The following is a 23,847-nucleotide window of genomic DNA, read 5'->3' as shown; positions in this document are numbered from 1 at the left end:
CCCCAAGACAAGGTCACACAGTGTCATAGGAATCTTTTTTTTTTTTTTTTTTTTTGGCAAATCAGGTTAATCAAATAATTTTTTTCTAATTAATTGTGCTAGTTTCATACATGTGCAAGTAACAAGCATGTCTCCGGGTTTTCCAGAGTAGGAGAATAAATAAGGTCACATTTATGGCCAAACGACATCTCCAAGCTTCCACTGGCTTTAGTAGCAGGAATTTCAGCCTTTCCACAAGTAAGTTAAAGATTCCCCAACTCATCGACTGCCGCTTGCTGCAGGATTGGACCCTTGGCTGAATGTGCACTCTAACCCTAACCCTAACCCTAACCCTAACCCTGACCCTGACCCTGACCCTGACCCTCCACTCCTTCTTTGCCTGCTAGATCCAAGTGCTAATCAAAGGCCGGGCTTGGGCCCAGAGTGTGGAGCCTCCTGCTGAGTAGCCCAACTTGCAGTGCTGGACCTGTGCTCACTCTCGAGAGCCCTGATGAGTCCTCCGTGGCTCGCAAGCCAAGATAGGTCCCAGAAGTAGAGAAACGAGGATTTGTCAAGGGGTCCCCAAGATTCACTTACCAGACCACAGTTGTCTCATCAACTCAAGACTCTATACCCCTGCAAGGACCTACACCTTATAGTTACACAGCTCATGGGTCAAGACTCCCCTGTCACTTAACTCGGGCAGGGTCATGCTGCCCACTGTCCAAGATGTTATGTTTGCGAACATCACTGGGGATGACGTGTGGTTAGCGCCCCGCTGTCCCTTTTCTTTTAGGAAGCCTGTCTGGTAGATACAATTGCAGCATGAAGGGTGCCACTCACCTCCACCAGGTGGGCTCCCAGTTCTCAACGCAAAGAGAGAAATTGGAAGAGGGGTCGTCCCTAACTCCACCCACCCATGGGCTCTGACCACACTCTAGCCCCAAATGTCCTGCTGGATACAGCAGTCTGGTTTTCTAAGAGTAGCGTAGCTGTACTTCTGTCCAGGATGGCCATGGGACAGTGCAGCCTGCAGGCAGAGGCCGGAGTGTCAGGGCCTGGGGCAGCTGGGCTGGACTCTTTTCTGGGTCTGCAGAGCCCCTGACTATGGCTGCTGGTCCCTGGAGGCCCAGTCCGTGGGGCGGGAGCCCCTGATCCAGGCTTGATTGGCTCTCCATACTGATTTCCACCCCTTCACCCATACTTTCTTCATCACCCTCCCCTCCAGCCCCACAGAGCGCCACCTAACCAGTGAGTAAGCTTCAGGGGAGGCAGGAGAAGGCTGGGCTCCTGCCCTTGGGTGGTCCTCAGTCAAGGGGAGAGTCTCAAGCAGGAAGCAGCTCTGTCGTCTATCCTTGGCCACGTCCACCCCCGTCACAGAGCTCCATCTTGTCAAGCCTGGGGCAATCGCCCAAGCTCGCCCCTTTCTCCCATCAGAGTTTTCTCTAAATCACCCTCTTCCCCCCACGACACCTTCCTTCCACCCGCCACTTGGTGGTGGGACCTCTTATCCCACAGGTAGAAGGTGGTTGCTTTCCCAAAACACCTTTCCCTTGTCTCATTTGTGACTTCTCACCCCACTCTCTCCATCTCGCAGAACCAGCCCACAATTTATCCTTCCAGTCATTTGACTCTGTGGAGCAGCTGAGTCATCGAAGGCCTTAAGCTGTCTCTGCTGCTCCCGCTTAGATCACTAGAGGGGCTGGAACCAAGCCGTGATTCAGTTGCTTTGTTTCCAGCCAAGAACTGCCAAACACCTTGTGCCCTCAAGATCGTTCCTCCATTCCTGGCTGACGCATTTTCTCCCTCCCAGCCACTGGAGAGGGACAGCTCTGTGGACAGGGCCCGCGTGGCCAGATGCCACTGTGACCACAGCAGGGACGCAGGTAGGCAAGACAAACACCTGTTCCTTATTCTTCCTTATTCGCCTCTGGCTGAACCAAATCAAATCTGATTCTTTCTCATCGTTCACAAGGAAACGGTGAACAGCTCCCCAGTCTGTTCAAGAGAGCGAGACGATCACGGCTGGGATGTCCCCTCTCCCGGGCTTGTCTCCATGGACTTGTCTCCGTTGCCTCTCCTCCCGCAGGCCAGAGCTAAAACTCCATGCAATGGATACCCCAGTGACAATGTGGGAGGGACTGTCCACTTCCAGTCCTTGGCTTGTGTCCTTCCTTCCTTCCCCAGGTGTATCCTGTACCCTCATGGCTCTCAGGTGTCACCAACAGCTATCCGCTCTGTCCTCTCTGCATCCACAAAGTGTCCACAGCTTCACCACATCCTTGTCCACACCAGCCCCCTCGTTCTTCCGCAGCCTTCTCGTGGACATGGAAAGGTTTAGCTGGCTTTCTAGGCCTTTCAAAAGCCCATAGGGAACTTGGGGCTCTCTGTGCATACTTGCTCTGCCCTGATCACCCCCACTTACTGTCATCTCTGCAAGGTTATTGACTAACAGAGCCTCAGAAGGGACTGGAAAGCCCCACCCCAGGATCCCCAAAGTAAAAAGGAGCTTGAGCCATCCCCATCACTTCGTCTCTGCTCAGGACCCCTCCTCCCATGACCAAGCCTCTTGTTCCTCTCTCCTAACTCCTCCCTCTCTTCCTTTCCAGAATTTCCTAGTCTAACAGAAAGAGAGGGGAGAGTTGGGAACAGCCTTGTTCAGATGGTCTTGTTTTCTTTCTCAATTCTTCTGCCTCATGATTTTTGGACTTAGAAATGAAGAATTCATCTGGTTCTTACATTTATCAGAAATCCCCCAAAACTGGGTGATTTATGTTGAGCTCTCTGGGTGTGGGCAAAAGGTCTTCGGGGCATAATGAACAAAGACAGCGTTCAATGAGCATCCGAAAGGACAATTCAACACTCATTGTACCACGTATCATCCCTCCACATCGAAATCCTGGAACAGGTTGTCTGCTACTGGAATCGGGGCTAGAGTTTCCTTCCTCTGAGCAGAGCTTTCTTCCCTTAGCCCCTGGTAGTCACCGAATCCTGGAGGGACGGCTGGCCTCTGGAACGCTGATGGGCCATGATGCCCATACGAAACTCTTTGATGACAAAGTAGTAGCAGAAAACATCCAGGCAGCAGTTGATATTGGAGAAACACAGGGACAACTGCAAGAACAAGCTGATGTTCTGCCTAGCTCTGCACTCCACGATAAAGCCGTTCCTCACCAGGAACTGCAGGAAGAAACCCAGATGGACAGGAAGAAAAGAGACCACAAAGACAGCCAGACTGGACGCTATCGTCCAGATGCAGGCCCTCTGCTGGATCCATTCCTGGGTGTGGTTCCAACGGCTGACCAGAATGTAAATGCTCCTGAAGGAGCAGAAACCTATGACACCCATGGGAAGAAGAAAGCCAAATACCTCGAAGGGGATGAAGACCTTGGCACTCCAGGTGCCATCGGACATGTTGTGGAAGCACGTGTACTTTTCTACTTTCCCGTGGAAGTTGTAAATGGGGATACTCCCGGCCCACACCAGGACCCAGATGGCGCAGCAGATCCCGAAGATCTTCCTGGGGGACCGGCAGTGGCTGACCAGGAACGGGTACTGGATGGCCAAGAATCTGTCCAGGCTAATGAAGCAGATCGTGAAGACGCTGCCGTACATGCTGATAAAGTAGACACACTCCGCCAAGGTACAGAGGGATGGAAAGGGAGTCCGCACGTGGTCCAGGACCATCTTGAACGGGAGGGAGAGCACCAGCAGCAGGTCGAAGACCGCCAGGTTGATCATGTAGATGGAGGTGGCGGAATACTCCGACCACCTCCTCTTCAGGAAGGTGTGGAAGCCTCGGATGGCCAGCAGGTTGAGAAGCAGGCCCAGGAGGAAGGTGGGGATGTGGGTCGCCAGCCGCATGATTTTCATCAGCTCATCCACATCATGGAAGGAGCAGTTCTTGCTTTCGTTGAGCTGACTCATGTTCTTTCCTACATCAACGACAGAGTTGGTAGAGTTCATCTCACTCTCCAGAAGTGATTGATTCACACGGCTTTGTCGAGAATAAGAAACAATTCCCTTTCTCATACCGCAATTCATGTCATTAAATGACAATTAGAAACAACAGGAAAAAATTACCTTTAATCCTGCTGCCTGGATGTAACACTGTTACTTTTTCATATATATCATTCAGACTCTCTCTCATTCCGTAAACACACACACACACGCACGCACGCACGCACACACACGCGCGCGCACACACACATGCCTTTTCCTTTTATGAAAACAGAACTGTGCCTGAATATCTGTCCCTTTTTTTTAATCAGAAATCCTTCTGTTAAAAGTAGTAACAGTGACACAAACCCTGACCCAAATCAGTTTAAGTAAAGAGAGAATTTCACATAATGAAAACACAAAAATTAGGGCAGGGCTGACTTGAGCTGCAGCTTGCTCAGGGATTCAAATACTGTTTCCAGGCCCCAGCTCCTCTTTGTACATTGTCCCTCTGCTCTCCCCGCCCACATTCCCAAAGGCTGGACAGAGTTGACCCTGCCTGACTCTATGGCTGGTCGCAGTCAGGGCATCACATTCCCCCGGACACAGTGACTGGTTCATTGGTTCAGAGATAAACGCGTGACCCACCCAGAGGCAATGAGAAATAAAGAAACTCTTCCTTGGGTTTCTAGGATAGGACTTGGGGCCCTTTCTGTGGGACTTTAAGTTGGGAAGATACGAAGTCTATAGTTGCTACAGCCTCTTGCTACTCTGAGGAGAAGACCAGACAGAAAATGGAGAAATAGGAAAGAAAGAACATCCTCGAAGAGAATGAAATGAGGGCTTAACGACTCCATAGGGCAAAGAAAGTTCTTTAGACAGGTAGAAAACTAGAATTGGTCTCAGGGACAAGAGGACCAAGGCTATAGGTGTGGCTGCACAGGGATGCTGGGGGCAGGCGGAGAAAGCAGGTAGTGGGGGGGCGGTGTCAAGTCAGGGCTTCTAATCAGGCCAAAGACAAGGGTCCAGGATAGGCCCTGGCCAGGTCTTACCTAAAAGCCTGGTCACTTTGGGGGTTGGGGCAGGGCTGTATGCCATTGTGAGATTCTGCATCAAGGAAGGTGGCTGCTACAACAGCATACCATAAACTGGGTGGCTTATACACAACAGAAACTTATTTTTCATAGCTCTGGAGGCTGGAAGCTCGAGATCAGAGTGCAGCATACTCAGGTGAGGGCCCCCTTCTAGGTTGCAGATGACCAGCTTCTTGCTGTGTCCTTACATGGCAGAAAGAGGGCAAGAGAGAGCGCTCTGGGGTGTTTTATAAGGGCACTAACCTCATTCGTGGGAGCTCCGCCTTCGTGAGCTAGTCCCCTAACCAAAGTCCCCACCTCCTAATACCATCACACCGGGGGTCAGGGATTCAACATACGAATGAATATATATTCTACGTAGTCAATAAGATATTCAAACAGTCCAAAAAAACAGACAAAAGACAGCAGCCTCCATCACAGCCCAAGGCCTCAGTTGTCTTTTCTAGAGGCAACTATGGTTAACAGACTGTACATAATTTTTCCAGAAATGTTCCAAGTGTATATATATCATACTTGGAAATTTTAAAAAAGAGTCATACACATATATGCATGTACACGTATGACTCTTTTTAACGTTTGGAAAATATTAGACTCCCAGGTCTGTCCCTTACTTTTTCACCTTACAATGTTACTTGGAAATTGTTTCACATCAGCATCTATGATTCCACGCTTTTATTCCGATGGCGCCATTGCATCCCATTGTGTGGATACCCTACAACTCATTTAGCCAATAGCCTATTGATGAACCCTTAGGTTTCTTTCCTAGGGCTTTCCTGGGAAAGAAAATATCCACCATAAACATCCGGGTGACTTATTTCTTTGCTACAGAGCTATCGCTGAGGGAATTCCCATTCTTCTATTGTGTCTTGTCATTTCAGCTCCCTTGGGGGCCTTTGGGAAGGAAAGATTTGAGTATTTTTAAGATTCTATATAGAATGCCATTTCTAAACTCCAGCATAGATGCGAACTGGCAGGCTGCCTCCTTGCAACTAAATATGCCAAAATAGTCACAGGTCTGTTTTTAAAAAATAGCTAGAATAACTTAGAACCAACAAGGTAAATTTCAAAAAAAATGATGAGAAAGTAGACAAAAACCTAATCCTGCTCCAACTGAAATGGGTTACAACACCATCGGCTTTAGAGAAGTCACTTTCAACATCAGAAATAGCAAAAAACCAAGCCCCACAAAGATAAGAGTGAAAAAAGTTCGTGTTTAAGGAGATTGAATAAGAATGCCAAAAAGGAACTCGGGGCAACTATTTGGGGCTGGGTCATGCTTAAGCAAACTCCATGGGTAACCCCGGCACATTGCTGTTGACGTGAAGACTAGAACTAAAGTGGCCAAGAAAAAGCATCTGTGAAAAAGAGAGAAAAATGGTCTGATGGAAAGCACATACTCTAGAATGACAGGTCTTGCCTGAATTGACTGTACCGAGTGTACGTGTGGAAACAGATGGGATTTGGCTGTCAGCGTTTCCCAGTAGGAAGACCCTAACGGTCACATTTGAATTACTGACAAACAGCAAATGGGAACTTTTCAAAGGGTAATCTTTGAAGCCAGAGGAAGTACTCTATGAAACTGGCAAAAAGAAATTAGGTTAAAAAAATACTTCCAGTTAATGTCAGGATGAACAGAGAATCTGAAAAATTAATCCTCTGAATTCCCTCTGAAAGTTCAAGAAAACCATCTTTAAAAAAAATCTTAAAAAAAAAAAGATCAGGAACTTCACTGGAATAAGATAAAAAGACTTCAGGCTGCAGTAAGAGATCAAACAGTTTTTTTTTTTTTTTTTTTCAAAGTTGGGCTGCCAGTAAAATCCAGGTCACTTGTAGTTGGGGCCAGCAACCTCCCCCTCACTTAACCTGTGGCCTGGGGCCATTGAAAGCTCCTGTCCTGGCCAGTTCAGGGATCCACGCCAATCAACTGGTTGCAGTATGAGGTGAGTGGTTGGGAGGCTTGAGGAGCAGATGCTAAGACAGTATTAGACATTTGAAAGATTTATTAGAGGAAAGATCTGTGAAGGATAAAGGAAGAGGGAGTAGGAGCAGATAAGGAGAGGCTTCAGACCACAAAACAAGTCTGACACCTGTGGGATGAAAGAAGGAAGGAAGGACTGGGTAGAAAGACTGGGCAGTGCAGCGCTGACAACATCTTGGCCAGGCTGACAGGGATTCCCTAAGCACAGGCTGCCCGTTGGAGGAGACCCAGGTTGAGCACGAACCATCCAGTACCCCTGCCAGGCTCAGTCACTAGCTGGAAGCAGCCCAAGGAGAGCGTGGCCCCAGTGTCAACATCACCATGGAGTGGAAGGGGCACCAGTGCTCCCAGCAGGCAGCAGTTTCTTCTGATGGGAGGTTGGAGCAACCACCTGATAACCACCACAGAGGCTGTCCCAACGCTTCCATTTATGTAGGAATCTGGTTAGTGTGTTACAGGCAGCAGTGGCGACATTCTCAATGACCATTCCCAGCAGAACCATCGGTAGTGTGCTAACTTTCTTCAGTAGGGATGATGGGTCCCTTTGCCTCACAGGAAGATTTGACCAGGCCTTGGTCCCAGTCTCATACCAGGAAGGAAGTAGAACTGAATGTGGAAAGGTCATGGGTCAAGTAAATCAGGTCCGTGAATAGACCCAAAGGCTCAGGATGACCTTCGTTAGTTGGCAGCAGCCCCCTGAGAGGTGGGGCTAAATCAAACAACAGAGAAGATGGGAACTTGGATGAGAAGAAACATGTTTCAAGCAAAATAATAGAAAGAGAGCCACTCTCAGATGTTCCCCTTCACCTTTAAATGTCATGAATATAGAGCCTTACAAACATCTGTGAATAAACAAACCAAGTTCCTTGGAAACCTCTCTGAAAAACAGAACACCAGAAGGTGTCTGAGGGAGAAAAATTTAGACACAGAATTTCATACTCAGTTGGGTTGCTATTCAGGTGTGAAGATCCCAGAAAGCCACACTCAGGTATGTGTGGCTTTCAGAAAAATATCACCTCCAAGAGGCAAAATTTAGACCTCAAAGAGATAACAACAATGGAGATTGAAAACATCAAGATAGAAAAGCTTGGAGCTGAGCTTTAAAAGCAGGAGACCATAGAAAGGGACTTATGTTATGATAAATATAGTTCCAAAATTAAAATTAAAAGATAAAAACAGTGAAAGAAATTATCCGTGTCCTATAAAAAAGACAAGATGTAAGGCCTTAGATAGATGAACAATGTTCTTGGGTTGTAGGGGGTGGGGATGATGGAGAGTAATAGAGATGGACAAGGCCAATATTCCATAAAAGGAAATTAAAAGTTATTGTTCGCGGTTTTTTTACTTTGATAATTATAGATTATCAATGTATAAGATTTTTTTAAGCCTTGAATTAGCCACTGACTATTAAAAACGGGATACCTATCTTCAAAATCACCGAAGAAGATAAAAAGATACAAATCAGACTGCATAGCAGAGCAATGCTAGAATGAAAAAAGCAACTAATCATAGAAATTACAACAATAAATATAAAAATTTCAACCTTTCCTTTTTAAACTAATATTTTCAGTTCAATTGCAAAATAAAATCAACTCTTTGTTGCCTATAAAGGATCCACTTGATGACAGAGAAACGTTTAAAGTAGAAGTCCCATGATGACATAGCAGGCAAATAGAAACAAAAAGGTCAAAGTGGTAATGTTCATACCTAGCCATTATAGAATTTAAGAATAAAGCCACGATTTTCACAATGTAGTCTTGAATTTATTAGCTGCATGCATTTCCTCACTTTCCCCTTTACTCTTAGACTCACATGGGACTTTTCCCCCATGCTCTAATGAAATTGCTCTTACTTTGGCCAGCACTTCTTAATCATTAGATATGATTAACTCTTTAAAATAGCATGATATTTTAGAAAACCGGCCAATATAGCATAAAAGGTAAATATTGTACACACCTCCTCTCGCAACCACACCAAAATTATAACAAAACTACCGAGCAATCATCCCTGGGAGTCGCCTGAGATCTGGCTGAACACAAGTCCTACAACTTGGGGCATATAGAATAGGTCACCTCGAGGCTGGTAGGAGGGGCAGAGACGCAAGATGGCCTGGTCCCACAATCGCATGTGGCAGTCCAGAATCAGGAGGGTTACCTTGGCTGCAGAGCCCCCTCCCCCTCTGAAGAGTGAGGGGTCCCAGCCCCACACTGGATTCCCCAGCCCAGGGGTCCAGTGCCAGGAAGAGAAGTGCCCACAACCTCTGGCTGTGAAAATCAGCGTGATGGTGGCTGAGTGAGACAGAGGACTGCGGGAGTCACAGACATTCCTCTTAAAGGGGCCCACGCACAGACTTACCACTGATGGACTCACTCACTCTGAGCTTCAGCACAGGGGCAGCAGTTTGAGGATTGCCAGGGACGCAGGGAGACATTGAGTTGTCAGCTTTCAGGGAGAGGGCTGGAGGGCTGGAGGGGCTTTATCCCGGACAGAAGTGCTGGCAATATCCATTGTTCCTTGGTTGAGCCCTCCCCCCTCTCAGCTTGTGGATGCAGGCGGCCACCATATCTGAGTCTCCATCAATCTAGATAACACAAGCCGCTCCACTCAGGTGATTCTCTGAGATCTCACCTCTCTCAACTTATGGGCCCACTCAAGCACAAATGGCCTGAATTGGCTCATGCTGTGGACTTTCCTAAAATCTCTCAAAGGCTCACAAAACCCAAAGAAGTCACATCTGGCCTCGGCGTGCCCCGTATCTCTTATGAGCAGCACCAAGCCCAGCACTAGCATCAGCCAGCCTCAGTTTCTGGCTTGGCCTCTTGAGGCACCTATAAGGCCAGCACAGTGGCAGCCATCTGCAGTTTGCTTGGTGACTCTTACTAGGTGGCCCCAGAAGTGCACAGGCTGCAGCTGCACTTGGCCTGCAGCTGAGCCTCTCCCAGGAGGCCTTTGGACTGACATACCCAGTGGCCTACTTTGACCAACAACAGAGCCGCAGCACCACCCAGGGCTGCATCTGGGGAGGACACACTGAAGGGCAGACTGAGCAGCCACCAGAGCCCTGCTAATTGAAACCTGCTGTGTAGAGCCAGCCCCTCACCAGCCAATCTTCACAAACAATCAGCCCAAGGGTCAATCCCTCCCATCAAAGTGTAAGCAGCAACAAAGGCTCGACTATATTAGAAAGGCACACACAGCTCACACAAGTGACACACCTTGAGCATCTCACCCAGGTGACCAAGGAAGGCTGTGCCACTGGGCCCCACAGGACACCTACTACATGAAAACACTCTACTAAGACTGGGAGACTTAGGACCCCCACCTAATACATAGAAACAAACACAGGGAGGCAGCCAAAATGGGGAGAGAAACATGTCCCACATGAAAGAACAGAACAGAGCTCCAGAAAAAGAACCAAACCAAGTGGAGACAAGCAATCTACCAGATTCAGAGTTTAAAACACCGGTTATAGGATGCTCAGTGAACTTAGGGGAAAAGTAGATGAACTCAGGGAGAACTTTAACAAAGAGATAAAAAACATAAATATGGAAATGGAAAACAAAAGGGAACAATAGCTGAGATGAAGAGTACATTAGAGGGAATCAATAGATTGGATGAAGCAGAGGATCGAATCAGCGATATAGGGGATGGGAGAGTGGAGGACACCCAATCAGAACAGCAACAAGAAAAAGGAATCCAAAAAAACGAGGATAGTTTAAGGGGACTCTGGGACAACATCAAGCACAACAACATTCATATCATAGGGGTGCCAGAAGGGGAAAAGAGAGAGCAAGGAATTGAAAACTATTTCAAGAAATAACGACTGAAAACGTCCTTAAGCAGGTGAAGGAAATAAACATACAAGCCCAGGAAGTGCAGAGAGTCCCAAACAAGATGAACTCAAAAAGGCCCACACCAAGACACACCATGACTAAAATTCCAAAGTTTAATGACAAAGAGAGAATCTTAAAAGCAGCAAGAGAAAATCAGTTAGTTACCTACAATGGAGCTCCCATAAGACTGTCAGCCGATTTCTCAACAGAAACTTGGCAGATGAAAAGAGCTTGGCACAAAAATCTTCAAAGAGATGAAAAGCCAGGACCTACAACCAAGAGTACTCTACCCAACAAGCTGTCATTTAGAATCGAAAGACAGATAAAGAGCTTCCCAGACAAAAAGAAGCTAAAGTAGTTCATCACCAACAAGCCAGTTCTATAGGAAATGTTGGAGGAACTTCTTTAAGAAGAAGAAAAAAATGTGTATCAAAATATGAATAAAGAATGGCAATAACTACATAACTATCAACAAGTACTTCAAATGAAAAATAATTAAATGTTCCAATCAAAAGATAGGGTATCCGAATGGATGAGAAAACAAGGCATTTACATATGACGCCTACGAGAGACTCACTTCAGATTAAAAGACACACACAGACTAAAAGATATTTCATGATGGACCTAGTGGGTATTGGGCTGAGTAGAATGAGTCAGATAAAGACAAATGCCATATGATTTCACATACATGTGAAATCTAAAGAACAAAATAAACGACAACAACCAAAAACAGAAACAAACTCGTAGATACAGAGAACATTTTGAGGGTTACCGGATGGGAAGGGAGTTGGGGGGGGCAGGAATAAAAAGAAAAAGGATTAAGAAATACATAACAGTAGTTACAAAATAGTTATGGAGACATCAGGAATAGCATAAGGAATATATAGTCAATAACATTGTAGTAACTATGTACAGTGTTAGATAGGAACTAGATTTATCGGGGTGATAACTTCTTGAGTTATATAAGTATATAATCACTATGTTCTATACCCAAAACTAATATAATATTGTATGGCAACTATAATTAAAAAATTTTTAATATTATTTTAAAAAAAAGAATAAAGCCACACAAAGGATTAAAAAGAATATTTTATGTTAATAAAAAGATTGTGAAGGCAAATATAGTTAAGTAATCATATGCACTGAATGACATTGTATAAAATTACACAAGCATAATAGAATTCAAAAAGCCATTGGGAAAGATACATTGAAGTGGCAGATTTTAATATACTACAGATTGGAACACACCAAGTAGGCAAAATACAAATTAGAAGATAGAATTATGTAAATAATATAATGAATATAATTAATAGCTTTTGGATTTGGTTTTAAACAAATAGATAATCCCCTTTTTCTCAAGTATTGAAGAAACAGTTGCTAAAATGAATTATCTGCTTAGCAAAAATAAAACCTTCCATTAAAAAAGTAGAAATTATGTTGGTTACATTCTCTAACCACAATATAAAGAAATCTAGGAAATAAAAATTAAAATTGGCTATTTACAAATAAGTAAAGTCGGAACGACAAAACAAAACAAATGGGACATAATCAAGAATGACAAGTATTTCTGGACTGGTTTTTTAAAAAAAAATTCACAGGATGTGGCCAAAACTCTTCTCAGAGATAAATACATAACAGCTTTAATCTTTTTTTTTTTTTTACAACTAGAAAATGAATTAAGCACTCAACTTGAGCATTTAGAAAAAATAACAAAAATAATCAGAAAAAAATTAAGATAAAGGCAGAAATTAATTAATTAGAAAAGAAGAAAATGCCAGAATTAATAAATTTAATAGCTTGGGGTTTTTGGAGGGCGGGGGAGGTAAATGGTAAACTAAGTAAAGCATGTATCTCTCTAACAACTACGATCAAGAAAAAAGACTTAAATGATCATAACTAGAAATAAGAAAGAAGGCATTAAGCTTAGATAGAGAGAAGAGAAAAAAATAGGAAAAAACTGCCTTTTTATTTATGTGCTAACCTGTTTAAAAACCTTGATGTATTTGATGATTTGTGGACAAAACTTAATTTTCCACAATTGATACAAGAGTTGACACAAGTATTGATTAGACCAATAACCATGAAAGAAACTGAGAACATTATCAAAGAATTACTCTTAAACAGGCTCTAGCTTATTTAAAATTTCAAGAACTAGATAATTCCCATAATCTATAATTTCAGAACGTAAGATAACGTTAATGAATTTGTATTATGACAATAAAGTACCCAAATACCAAAACATGACAAATGTAGCACGAAAGAGAAAAATTATTGCTTAAATGACCAAATCAGATTAACCACAGAAATATAAAACCGTTTCAATGTTAGGAAATCTATTAACATTATGTATTGCATCGTTAAAGCAAAAATGAAAAGCCGTCTGTTTGTATCAATAGATAATTTTTCCATAAAAGTCATTTAAATGAAATACATCAATGGCCAACTTATTTAATGGTAAAACAAACAAACAAACAAACAAACAAAACAAGCATTCTTGTAGAAATTGCCAACAAGACCCAGAAGTTCTAGATAATCCACTAAGACAACTAACAGAAATAAGAAAAAGAAAGAAAAAAAGAAAGAGAATAAAATAATGCATAAGAATACAGAATACAAATGGAAGGCTTAGTCAATAAATGATGTCGACATTATCAATGAACAATTTGGAGGTTAAAAACCAACTTAGATCCTCATCTCACACCAAATAGCAAAAAAATTCCAAACTTATGAATGAATTAATTTCAAAAAATTAAACCATAGAAAAACTAGATGAAAATTTAGTAGACAGTTTATAAAAGCCAGTGGAGGGGAAAGCTCTTTGTCAACTTAGAATGACTGAAAAGCAGAAGAATAAAAAAATAAACGCAACAGGTTTGACTGCACAAAATTAGAAAAAAAAATTGTTAAAAAACTTTAACATCAAATAATGTATTAGAAGAAAAAAATGCAATAAATATATTAGATAAATGATGTCTTTCTCTATGAAGAGTATAAAAATGTACAATATCAAGACCCACGATAAGTAAACAGGTAAAAGGCACAAATAGTTCCCAGAAGAGAATTCACAAAGAGATAAAATTTTTGCTTATCAAATTTAGCAAAGAAGCTGGCAAGAGTTTTATGAGACAGTCACTGATATGCTGTGAGCATACAACTTAATAGACAAGTTTTGAGATTTGATAACTTTTATAACAAACCATAGGAATCATATTAGTCTTTCATCTAGTAATTCTGAAACTTTACCTTAAGTAAAGTATGCAAAAGGAAGAAAAATTATGGACAAAAATATATTCACTTTAACATTATTTTCTGATAACGAAAAATACACGGACACATTCAGATGCCAATAAAAGCTTAGTTTCGCTTCGGTAAATCTACTCAATGGAAAATTTTTCTGTCTGACTATGTTGTGTTTATGCTGACAATGTTAAGTAAAAACCCCACAAATGACAGAATTATACATTCAGAATAATTTCAACTGTGATAAAAAAAAAAAAAAACCACGCTTAGGGAAAAAAAACCTAGAAAAAATTTTCCGTAAGCCAAACGTCAGTTGCATTCTAATAGTTAGACTGTGGGTGATTTTAAAATATTTTATCTTTATCTCTCTCTTTTTTGGGGGGAGAGGTGTATTTTTTTAGAATTAATTATAATATGAAAACCATTAATTTTTTTTCAAAAATTTTATTAAATGCAAGGAAAAACGAGAAAAATAAGAATAGCTTTTGACTTTCCCTTAAAAGAAGAAAATTTTGTGTGTGCCTGAGGTGGGGACAGGAGGGAGATTTACACAAAACTTAAAGAAACACGTTGAACTAATCAGTGCTCAGCTGATGAGGCATAAATCTTGCGAGGTCAAAGATGAACATTTCAACATGTAACGTCTGAGGGACTTGGGGACAAAGCACGAAGTGACAGAGAGCATTACAAGTGACAGATGAGAAAGCATGTACCACCTAAAAGATGAGAGAAAGGTGTAAAGAACCCGATTCATGATAAAAAAAAAAAGTTTTATCTATCCACAGATCAGCTATTACATAGTAAAAATTGTGCGTAACATAAGGAATAAAGAATAATAGAAAAGAGATGCAAAATGACAGAAAAACAGTAAAGAGCGGGTAAAGGGAAGTGAGAATCTTTCATATAATTCAAAGTTTGAAGAACTAGTCATAGAAACAAATGCAGAAGTTAAAACAAATATTTTCGAAATTGGACCCTTAAATTATCTTGTCTATTTTAAAGGGACAAAAGAAAGAGAAAATTCACAATAGAAACTGAAAGTGAAAAAATGCACTGTCTCTACATAGAAAACGGAGGCTACCCCACGGGAGTTGACACAAATATAACAATTATAGTTGTAACACTCTCTAACAACTGTAATACTCTCTATGGAAAGGGACAGCCATTAAAACATATCAAAACTCAATCATCTTTCTTGGGTGAGAGACACAGAGAAAACAAAAAGGCATAGAAGTAATAAAATGACAGGATAACCTATGGTTTATCAGGCACTCACACTAGAGAAGAAAGGACTGTGACGAAGCGATCTTTTTTAGTAAAAGGGGTCAGGAGAGTAACACCAGCTCCACGAAGGTAAAGATACAATAAATAATTAAAACATAAAATGCTTGACTTTCGTCCCTATGAACACAGCAAAGAAGTACATAACAGAAACATGCCGGAAATGAAAAAGGAAGTAGAAATGGAAATATAATTGTAGCTAGAGACCTTAACGCTCCCCTCTTAGAATATCATCGATCGAGTAGAGAAATTTAGAGCTCTGAACGGCCCAATTACTAATAAGGTACAATTAGCAAGACCAGTAAGGACTAACTCGTAAAACAAGGGGATGCACTCTCTTTGGGAGAGGACAAGGTCTTCAACCGAATTTATCCCATTCCTGGGCCCGGCCCAGCACTTCAAGGCCATGGCAATTCTACCTCTCTCAGACAACAACAAAAACAGCAATTTGCTGCAGCACCGTGATAGTAATACTATCTAACAGGCATTTCTTATGCATTTTTTTCAATAGTCTCTTCAATAGTCAGAGATAAAATCAGAAGTACACTACTGAAATATTGGAAAGGTAGTGAGCTTTCTGTCACCAGAGGTAAGCAAGCAAAGGCAGGAGATCCATTTATCCAGAATGTTGTCAAGGAAATTTACACATATGGAGGGCTTTTTTTTTTTTTTTAACCCTGAAATGGAATCTTCCGTCCATAAATTAATGTTTAGTAACAAGGAAAGAAGACATCCTGTGAGTGGAAAAGGACTAGGCGCGGAGCCTGGGGGCCTCGGCTCTGCTCTGGCTCTCTCTGACTATGGGACCTCGGTCTGGGGTCTCCCATCCGCACAGCACCGCTCAGCCCCCTGAGCCTAGAACCCACAGCCTCCCTGAGCTGGCTCTCTTCCTGCCAACTCAGCCCCACTCTGGGCTGTGATTCCTACAGCTGCCTGTGACCCCCGGTACCCGCATTTGCCCACGCCATCAAAGATCCAGCCTCTCGTTTGGGTTAGCCCCAAGCCCACGGCTGCACAGTTGGGGCACCTACACCCGACTGTGTGGCTCAGATCAAGCCGATCTTCCTTGCATTAGCAGACAGAACTTTCCAGAAAACACCAGCCACGAGAAGAAGGCAACCTGAGGAGATTTGCAGGCTAAGAAGGTGCCCCGCTCTCTTGCACTGCCAGACCCCTCGTTCGCATGGAGCACCAGAGATGGGAGGCCTGGCCACGGCTGAGCAGAGCTGGTACAGCCTGAGGGGTGTAGACTGAGCAGACCAGTGTCATCTCATCCAGGTTGCTCGCCTAGAACGCCCTTCTCCTCCAGGGCTGCAGTGTTGAATGCCACAATTAAGACATCAATATTTACGTGCAGCTATCTGCCACTGACGCCATGAATAAATTCCTCAGACTACGCCTGAGCTGGACTTCTGTCCGGGAAACACGATGAATGAAGACACAGGACAAAAGGAAACACGGCACCTGAAAAGCAGCTCCCTGACTCCAGAATGCTGCTAGAGCTGCACCCTGAGCTCGGTGGACTGGAACAGGGGCTGAGGGGCCGGAGGGGGCCAGCCAGCTCAGGGACTGTGCTAAGTCCTCTGTGGAGGGAGCTCGGGACATTCCTGGGACGTTGTGACAGTTATGCCCATTTGACAGGTAAAGATAGCGAGGCTCAGAGAAACTAGTCTTCCTGAGGTCAAACAAGTAGTGAGAGCTCTCAGTGGAAGTCACATTCTGAGTCTCTCCGTCATCTTGTCCCCACCCTGGCCCCCACCAGTGTCACCAGCGAGAGCAGCCGACATGTCCAGGAGCTCCCCGCAGCCACTGCCTCACCCCTCTGTCTGCTCTGCTCCACCTAACATCTCCTCCTTCCCCTCAGTACTCTCCCTTCCCCTCCTAAAAACCTCATCCTTCCCTTCGAATGTCCACTTCCCTGATTTGCCTGCATCATCTGATAAGATTTCCTTACTGTGCCTGACTGAGGACCATTGAAGTCATCTGGGTGCCAAAGCACTAAGGATCCCCCGCCGTAGCGACTCCGGGACAAGGCTCGTGTCTCCTTGGCCCTTGCATCACCGTGCCTCACAGCAAACAGGAAGGTCTCACTAAGCGAAATGGGGAATAAAAGCCGATGACCTGGTCTGAGGCAGCTGCAGGGTGACAGGTGTTCCTTTTGGAGCTGGGACAAGGGGTCAGAACTGAGCTCTGGGCTGCATTCTGCACGCCCCTGCCCCTCAGCCCCACACCACCTTGGGCGGCATCGAGCCCAGCCCAGGCCACTCTGGCAGACATTTCCTGACCTCCCATTCTCAAGAAAGAATCTAGAACCCTCAGAGTTCCCCATGCTGCTGTATCTCCCCTCCCAGCCTCTCCAAAAGACCCTTGATTAGTGTGCGAAAATAATCCAGCTACAATATATAAAGCCCTCGAAGTTTCCTGGGTGCTCACTGGGGGCGAGCGCGTTCATCACTTACTGCTCTCGAGCCCCAGGAGGCAGAAACCACTATTGCTCGCATTCCCCAGAGAGGGGCACCGAGGCTGGGGGAGAAACAGCTGGCAAGTGGCCGGCCTGGGCTCCCAAGCACGTCCCTGGAGTGCCACCAGCACCGTGCTCGGGGGCTGCAGGGTGATTCCTGACACCGTGCAGTCTCGGGCTCTTGGTGCTTCCCCCGTCAGATTCCGGGGGGGAGTAGGCCGCCGGACCGAGAAGGATGGTAGCACGCGAGCTGAGCTTCCCCGGCTGCCTACCTACAGCGAGGCTTCCCCGCCCTGGCAAGATGCTGCAGCCCTGAGTCAGATCAGGAGGAAGTTGAGGGTTTGTGAAAAAATGTCACTGATGATCAGGGACAAACGAGCCCTCTGCCTGCTGCTGCTGTCACGAAGGCTGCCGGGGCTGCCGCTGCCCCTGCCACCTGGGACAGCCCCCTGAGTCAGGGCAGGTGTGGACCGTGTCCAGGCCGTGAAGACCCAGTTGGCCTCAGGACAGTCACCTGCAGTCCACGAGAACAAGGTCAGTATGTGGCTCTGTGCCTGTTTTTCTAAGTGGCCCAGGGGCTGTTACCTGTCGGTGGTCCGTGCAGCTGAGCAAGCTATGAGATGTTATTTCTCCTCCCAGCTTGGTCACCAGACTGCTCTGGGGAGAGTCACTTCCCCCTCTGGGGCTTAGCTTCCTCATCAGTGAAATGAGGGGGTGGGACCCGGTATTCTTCAAGTGGCTCCAGCGTCAGCCTTGTCTGGCTGGGATGTCCTTCTCTCAGGTCTGAGAGGGGCTGTCGGTGTCCCTCCCTTCCACGTGGGACGAAATTGGGGCATGGGGAGCATGTTTCCAGAAAGAGCATCTACACTTCGTGCCCTCTCAGGGGTCTGCACGCTCACCCAGCTTCAAAAAAAAAAAAAGAAAGAAAGAAAGAAAGAAAAGAATCAAGACCCTCTGCATGAGCAGAGGCATGAAAACCTGGAAAAGGAAACGTCTTACACACCGGGCATTCCAAGTCAGGTGTCACGCAGGGACGGCCAGCGTCTAAAAAGACCATTGTGGCTTCCAGTGTTTCTGGGGTTTAGGTAAGAACTGCTGCCCACAGAAAGGAGAGTGGCACTGGACACGTTCATGTTTAGGACCCAGGGACCAGGAAGGCCTTAGGCCACAGCCTGGGGAGACGCCTGAGCCCCTGCAGGAGTGTCTCCAAGAAAGGTCAGCAGGAGCTGACCCCATGCTTGCCCCATGCTCTGCCAGGCCTCCACAGTGATTTGGGTCAACCATGGGCCACAGAGCTCCTAAGGGCCCCCGGAGGAAAGATTTCCCCAGAGTGTTTCACCTACAGAGCTGGGACCTGAGCCTCACCCATGGGTCCTGGGTGGCTTTCAGCAGAGAACCCTTACAGATTCCAGCCATTCAGGAAAGTCTGGGCTGAAACACAGCCTGGCAACCGTGCCCAGAAGTGACTAGGAGATCCCATTAAACATAGAGTCTCGGATTATGTTTACGGGCTGGCATGCTGTGACCTTCAGGTGTCTACAGGAAGAGAAACTCCCCGAGGTGAGCCTGGGTGATTTGTCTCAACATATGGGTCGTCTCTGCACAAATAACAGCTTGTGTGTGGCTGTGGGGAAGTCGGCTGGGACCTCCACAGCACAGGCTGCCAGCGTCCAGTGAAGACGTAGATCCAAGGTCACTCCCTGCCCTGGGCCACAGAGCCCCAGGCTGGCCTGGGAGTGAAGACAGGGCTCTGGGCTGTCCTTCCCCAAGAGGGGCCCCCCCAGGCCCCTGGCCCAGTGTAAACTGGGGTGAGGACCACTGTTACTCCCTTGACGGAGGTCATTAGCCAAGCTCTTCGGAAAGGGAGGAGGAAGGTGACTTGTATGCAGAACAGCCCACGCGGGACTCCATCTTTTGCGTTAGAAGGAGAAATAAGAACACATTTGTGTATGCGTCGATACAAAAACTCTGGAAGAGGCTGTCCTTGGTGGTGTCCTGCAGGGTGGGTAGGTGCTGGATTTGGGGACAGTGGTGGGCAGAGGCATTTTACTGTATGTGTTTATATAGGTATTCGAATCAAGGCATATTCAAAATTTAAATAAAAAGCAACAGCAATAAAATAGAGACATAGTCCTTTTTTTAAGCAGAAGCTAGCCAGAAGGGGAGGTGGGCGAGACTGCCTTTGAGGAGGGGCTGAGGGGGAATCACTCTGCGGGCTCCTCAGTGCTGACCCCTTCCTGGGCCCGCACTGGACACCCTCATGTCGCCTCCCTGCTGCTTTCTCCACAGCTCCTGGCCCCCTGCAGCGGCAGCTAGGCAGCCCCAGCCTGGCCAGCTCACCCCAGTTTACACTGGGCCAGGGGCCGGGGGGGGGGGCCCTCTTGGGGAAGGACCCAGGCCAGCCTGGGGCTCTGTGGCCCGGGGCAGGGAATGACCTTGGATCTACGTCTTCACTGGACGCTGGCAGCCTGTGCTGTGGAGGTCCCAGCCGACTTCCCCACAGCCACACACAAGCTGTTATTTGTGCAGAGACAACCCATATCTCTCTGTGTGGTCAGAGAGACTCACGGGGTTGTGTCCCCTGGCTCACGAAGTGGGAGGCCAGGCAGAGACTTGCCCGCGGCTCTGGCCTGTCCATCCAGCTTCCCTCCGCCTCCCCTGCCACAGACCAGCGGATTCATAAATACGAAGACTTTTTTCTAAGAAGTTTAACCTCAAACCTCCCAGAAGCAGGCTCCCTGGTCCTCCCCACCCTCATCATCATCCAGAACAAACCAGAGGCTTTGGGGGCCTCGGGGGTCCCTGCCTGATGCCCGTTGGGGAAGCTGGGGAGCCCTGAGTCAGCGGGGGCAGCATTCCTGGGCAGCACCTGAACTCCAGGAGCCAGCAAGCCCTGACTGTGTTTGCCAAAGAGCAGCCCCCCAGCACCACTGGGGGCTCCCCACACCCTCTCCTGAAGCTGCTTCCATCCACTCATGGAGAGTCCCCTCCAGAGGGGAAGCCTTGTCCCAGGAGAGGCACTGCAGGGTGACACCGCTGGACCAGAGCCTGCAGGGTTAGCTGCTCAGGAAATGGGGTGGGGGTGGGGAGGGTAAGGGACAGGTGAGGGAGGGAGGAAGACTAGAGGAAAAGAGAGCAGCCTAGCGCAGACTAGAGGAGGGAGGAGCTTGGCATTCTGGGGGGTCCGAGGGTCTCTCTGTGTAGCTAAGGGTCAGGGTATTGAGGCTTGAGGGCCAGCCGGCCAGACAGGTACAGGGGCAGGTGTGCTCGGGGTCCCAGGGAACAAATGCACCGGACGGGAATGTCATACAGAAAGCCGTCCAGTAAAAGAGAAACCTGATATAGGATGGTGCCTTTCCTCTGGCACTCAACCAAGTCAGGGCCAGCTACGGTGGGATGGGGCAGTTCAGGGACTGGACGCACGACAGACCCGCTCAGGCGGCAGGGTCAGGGTGGTGGGGTGAGGGCTAACAGCAGCGACATGAAGGAATTAGGACGGGAAGGGGTTTTGGGGTGTCTGAGAGATGGGCCGCCTCATCTGAGGCAGCCTGACTCAGGGGGAGCCTCGGCAGGCGGGGTTCAGTAGTCCTCCCCATGCAGCCACTGCTGTAAGGTGGCAGCTCACAGTCCTTGAATCCACAGGTATCTGCTGATGATCTCTCCTCCAGGCGGCGGAGGTCAGGACAGACGACGCAGACAGCACCGTTTCAGAAACACTGTTTTCTGGATTCTGTGCAGCAGCAGGGGTAAGAGCACCCTTTAAACATGGGTACTCGATGATTCAGAGGACACCCCTCCCCCATGAGGGTGGGGCCCAGAGACCACTGATGGGGGCAGGGCCCAGAAATAAGAGGAAGCCTCAGTGGGGGAGAGAAGGAGAAATTGAGGATGGAAAGGTGGGGAGAGGCAGAGAGGTCCGGCCCCGCCCACCCTCTGCCCCCAAACTCTAGGTTCTGTTATGGTTCTGTCCCCAAGCAGGACCTATGCATTTAGCTGGCTGACTCCACTGCAACACAAAGGAGACCATTTCCTGTGATCTGAACCCAATCCCCAAAGCCTGCCTTCACCCTGCCCCCTAGTTGCCCACGGTGACTGACAGCTGAATCCTCAGAGCAGAGACTGCAGTGGCCAGCCTCCTTGAAGGTAGGCAGCTGACAACACCAGGGCCCGAAGCCTAATACCAAGGCGGCAGGGATGAGACACTCAAGGAGGCAGCAACCCTTTAGCGCTCACCCTTCCCCGCCCCTCCCACACTTCCCCTCCAGCTCTCACTGGAAATGTAATCCTGAGGTTAAGGCAGAAAGTTCTAGATTCTCAGACCTCTGGGTGTGGGCTTTCCTTCAGTTCCTGTCGTGACTCTAGTAATTTTCTCAAAGCTACCTGCTCTCCACAATCGCCCTGCCTTTCACCACCGAGGGCCTCCATGTGGCCTGGGGTCCCCTGAGCATGCAGGAGTCACACGAAGGCCATCTTCAAGCCAGACCCTGAGCTCCCACAGCAGGCAGAGGGTGCCCCTCGCCACCAAGGCTGGAAAAGATGGACGTGTGAACTTCCTCTCCCCGCTGAATGTGCGGAAGGAAAAGGCTTGTGATTTACATAAGAGGGACCAGCACTTCGTGGGAGCCTCTGAACCCCTTCGGAACTCTAGGTAGACACCCCAGATGAACATGACTGGCTTGTCTCATCCAGCTTCTCCCAGGACCCCTCAAGGTCTGGTCTCACGGGGAGCAGTCCTGGGCTGAACCATTCTGGGAGTGTCCTGCCTTCCCCCCCCTGCCTGGCAGCCCGGGCCCCTGTCCCCCTCCTGCCTGGGCCCCTGGGGCTTCTCCTCTGCCTCTAGCCTCTTGACACCTGCCAGAGGTTACAGCTACCAGTATTTCCTGGAGACGTGATGGGGTGGGGGGCATGGTGGACCCTTTGGGAATATTTCTCTTCACATTTACTTTTGCATGGACTGTGTCTTTCTAGCCCACATGTCCATCGGGAGCTTAGTATTACCTTTCACGTTTTAGTTATTAAATGTCTGTCCTTATTTATCATGCACGTTTTCTCCCCACTTACTCCTTCCCACCCCTCCCCCACAACACACATTTTTATCTTTGTTTTGCTGCCTGGAATTTGGTAATTGGAGTGTGAGTGTGTCCTTTCCTTCGTGTGCTGTGTACTTCAATAAGGAGCTAAGGAGCATATCTTTAGCCCTCCACTGTTACAGTCAGGATGGTATTCGTTTTCTTCCTGGAGATCTTTGAACTAATTTCAATTTTATATATATACAGGGTTGGAGGATAGAAAAGCTTTTTTAGAACTGAGGGCACCTCCCCACGCCTCTCTAGGTGTGAAGCCAGCACTCCCATTCTCCTGCAAAACGCTTGACCCACAGAGTCAGCCCCCTCTGCCCTTAACTGTCATCAAATACCTTCCCGGTCACAGCCCGCCCCAGCCCAGGCTTCGTTAAGGACAGGAACGGCACCCTCCACCATTTACATCGCAAGTCCTAAGCATCAGTCAGTGGCCCAAACACTTTATAAATAGAGTCTGTTCATTCTCCAAACAACCTATGAGGCATACGGCATCATTAGCCTCATTCACGGATGGGGAAACTGAGGTACGGCAAAGGCGAGTCACAAGCTTACGTGTGCACCAGGGCACAGGGCACGGCTGGCGTTGGGCCCACGATCGCCCCACGAGACCAGATTTGCACCTGCTGAGCCCAGCGGTGAACACACACCTGCGTCACCTCATCGGATCCTCACAAAGTTCCATGGGGCAGGGCCCACGAGCGCCCCGACTTGGGGTGTGGAAACGGAGCCATCGAGAGGTGAAACAACTTGCCCCAGGTGACCCAGTTTTTAAGAAGCCTGACTCCGAGGCCCCAACCAAAACGGCCCCTGTACCTGCCTCTTTATTTCCATGTTCTGCTGTCATAGCGTGACCTCCCCCCCGTCCCCGCAGGCACACAGTGGAGTCCCTCGACCCCAGAAAACTCCCCTCTCTTTCTAGCCCTCCCTCCACACCCCACGGGTGGTGCCCTGGCCCTCCACC

The 23,847-nt window shown here is 47.2% G+C and overlaps 1 protein-coding gene and 1 long non-coding RNA gene across 4 annotated transcripts; one reads left to right on the top strand and one right to left on the bottom strand.

The window, feature by feature from the left end:
- Positions 1–34: 34 nt before the first annotated feature.
- GPR55 (G protein-coupled receptor 55) lies at positions 35–18,570 on the bottom strand. Of its 3 annotated transcripts, none has more exons than XM_039855502.1 (2): positions 18,391–18,570; positions 35–3,914 (listed from the first exon to the last, which is right to left on the bottom strand). In XM_039855502.1, the coding sequence occupies exon 2, from the start codon at positions 3,904–3,906 to the stop codon at positions 2,947–2,949; it is 960 nt and encodes a 319-aa protein (XP_039711436.1). In that variant the 5' UTR covers positions 3,907–3,914; positions 18,391–18,570; the 3' UTR covers positions 35–2,946. The 3 variants fall into 3 exon arrangements, with proteins under 3 accessions (XP_039711436.1, XP_039711435.1, XP_039711437.1); XM_039855501.1 differs by lacking the exon at positions 18,391–18,570 and adding an exon at positions 9,346–9,868; XM_039855503.1 differs by lacking the exon at positions 18,391–18,570 and adding an exon at positions 9,365–9,439.
- LOC120596939 (uncharacterized) lies at positions 17,856–23,180 on the top strand. The gene is made up of 3 exons (XR_005651269.1): positions 17,856–18,339; positions 21,448–21,551; positions 22,182–23,180. It is a non-coding gene; the product is annotated as an uncharacterized LOC120596939 (long non-coding RNA).
- Positions 23,181–23,847: the final 667 nt, after the last annotated feature.

This window comes from Pteropus medius, unplaced genomic scaffold, assembly GCF_902729225.1.
Source record: "Pteropus medius unplaced genomic scaffold, Ma_sr-lr_union100, whole genome shotgun sequence".
NCBI classification, from domain to species: Eukaryota; Metazoa; Chordata; class Mammalia; order Chiroptera; family Pteropodidae; genus Pteropus; species Pteropus medius.
This window is presented reverse-complemented; position numbering and strand designations above follow the sequence as displayed.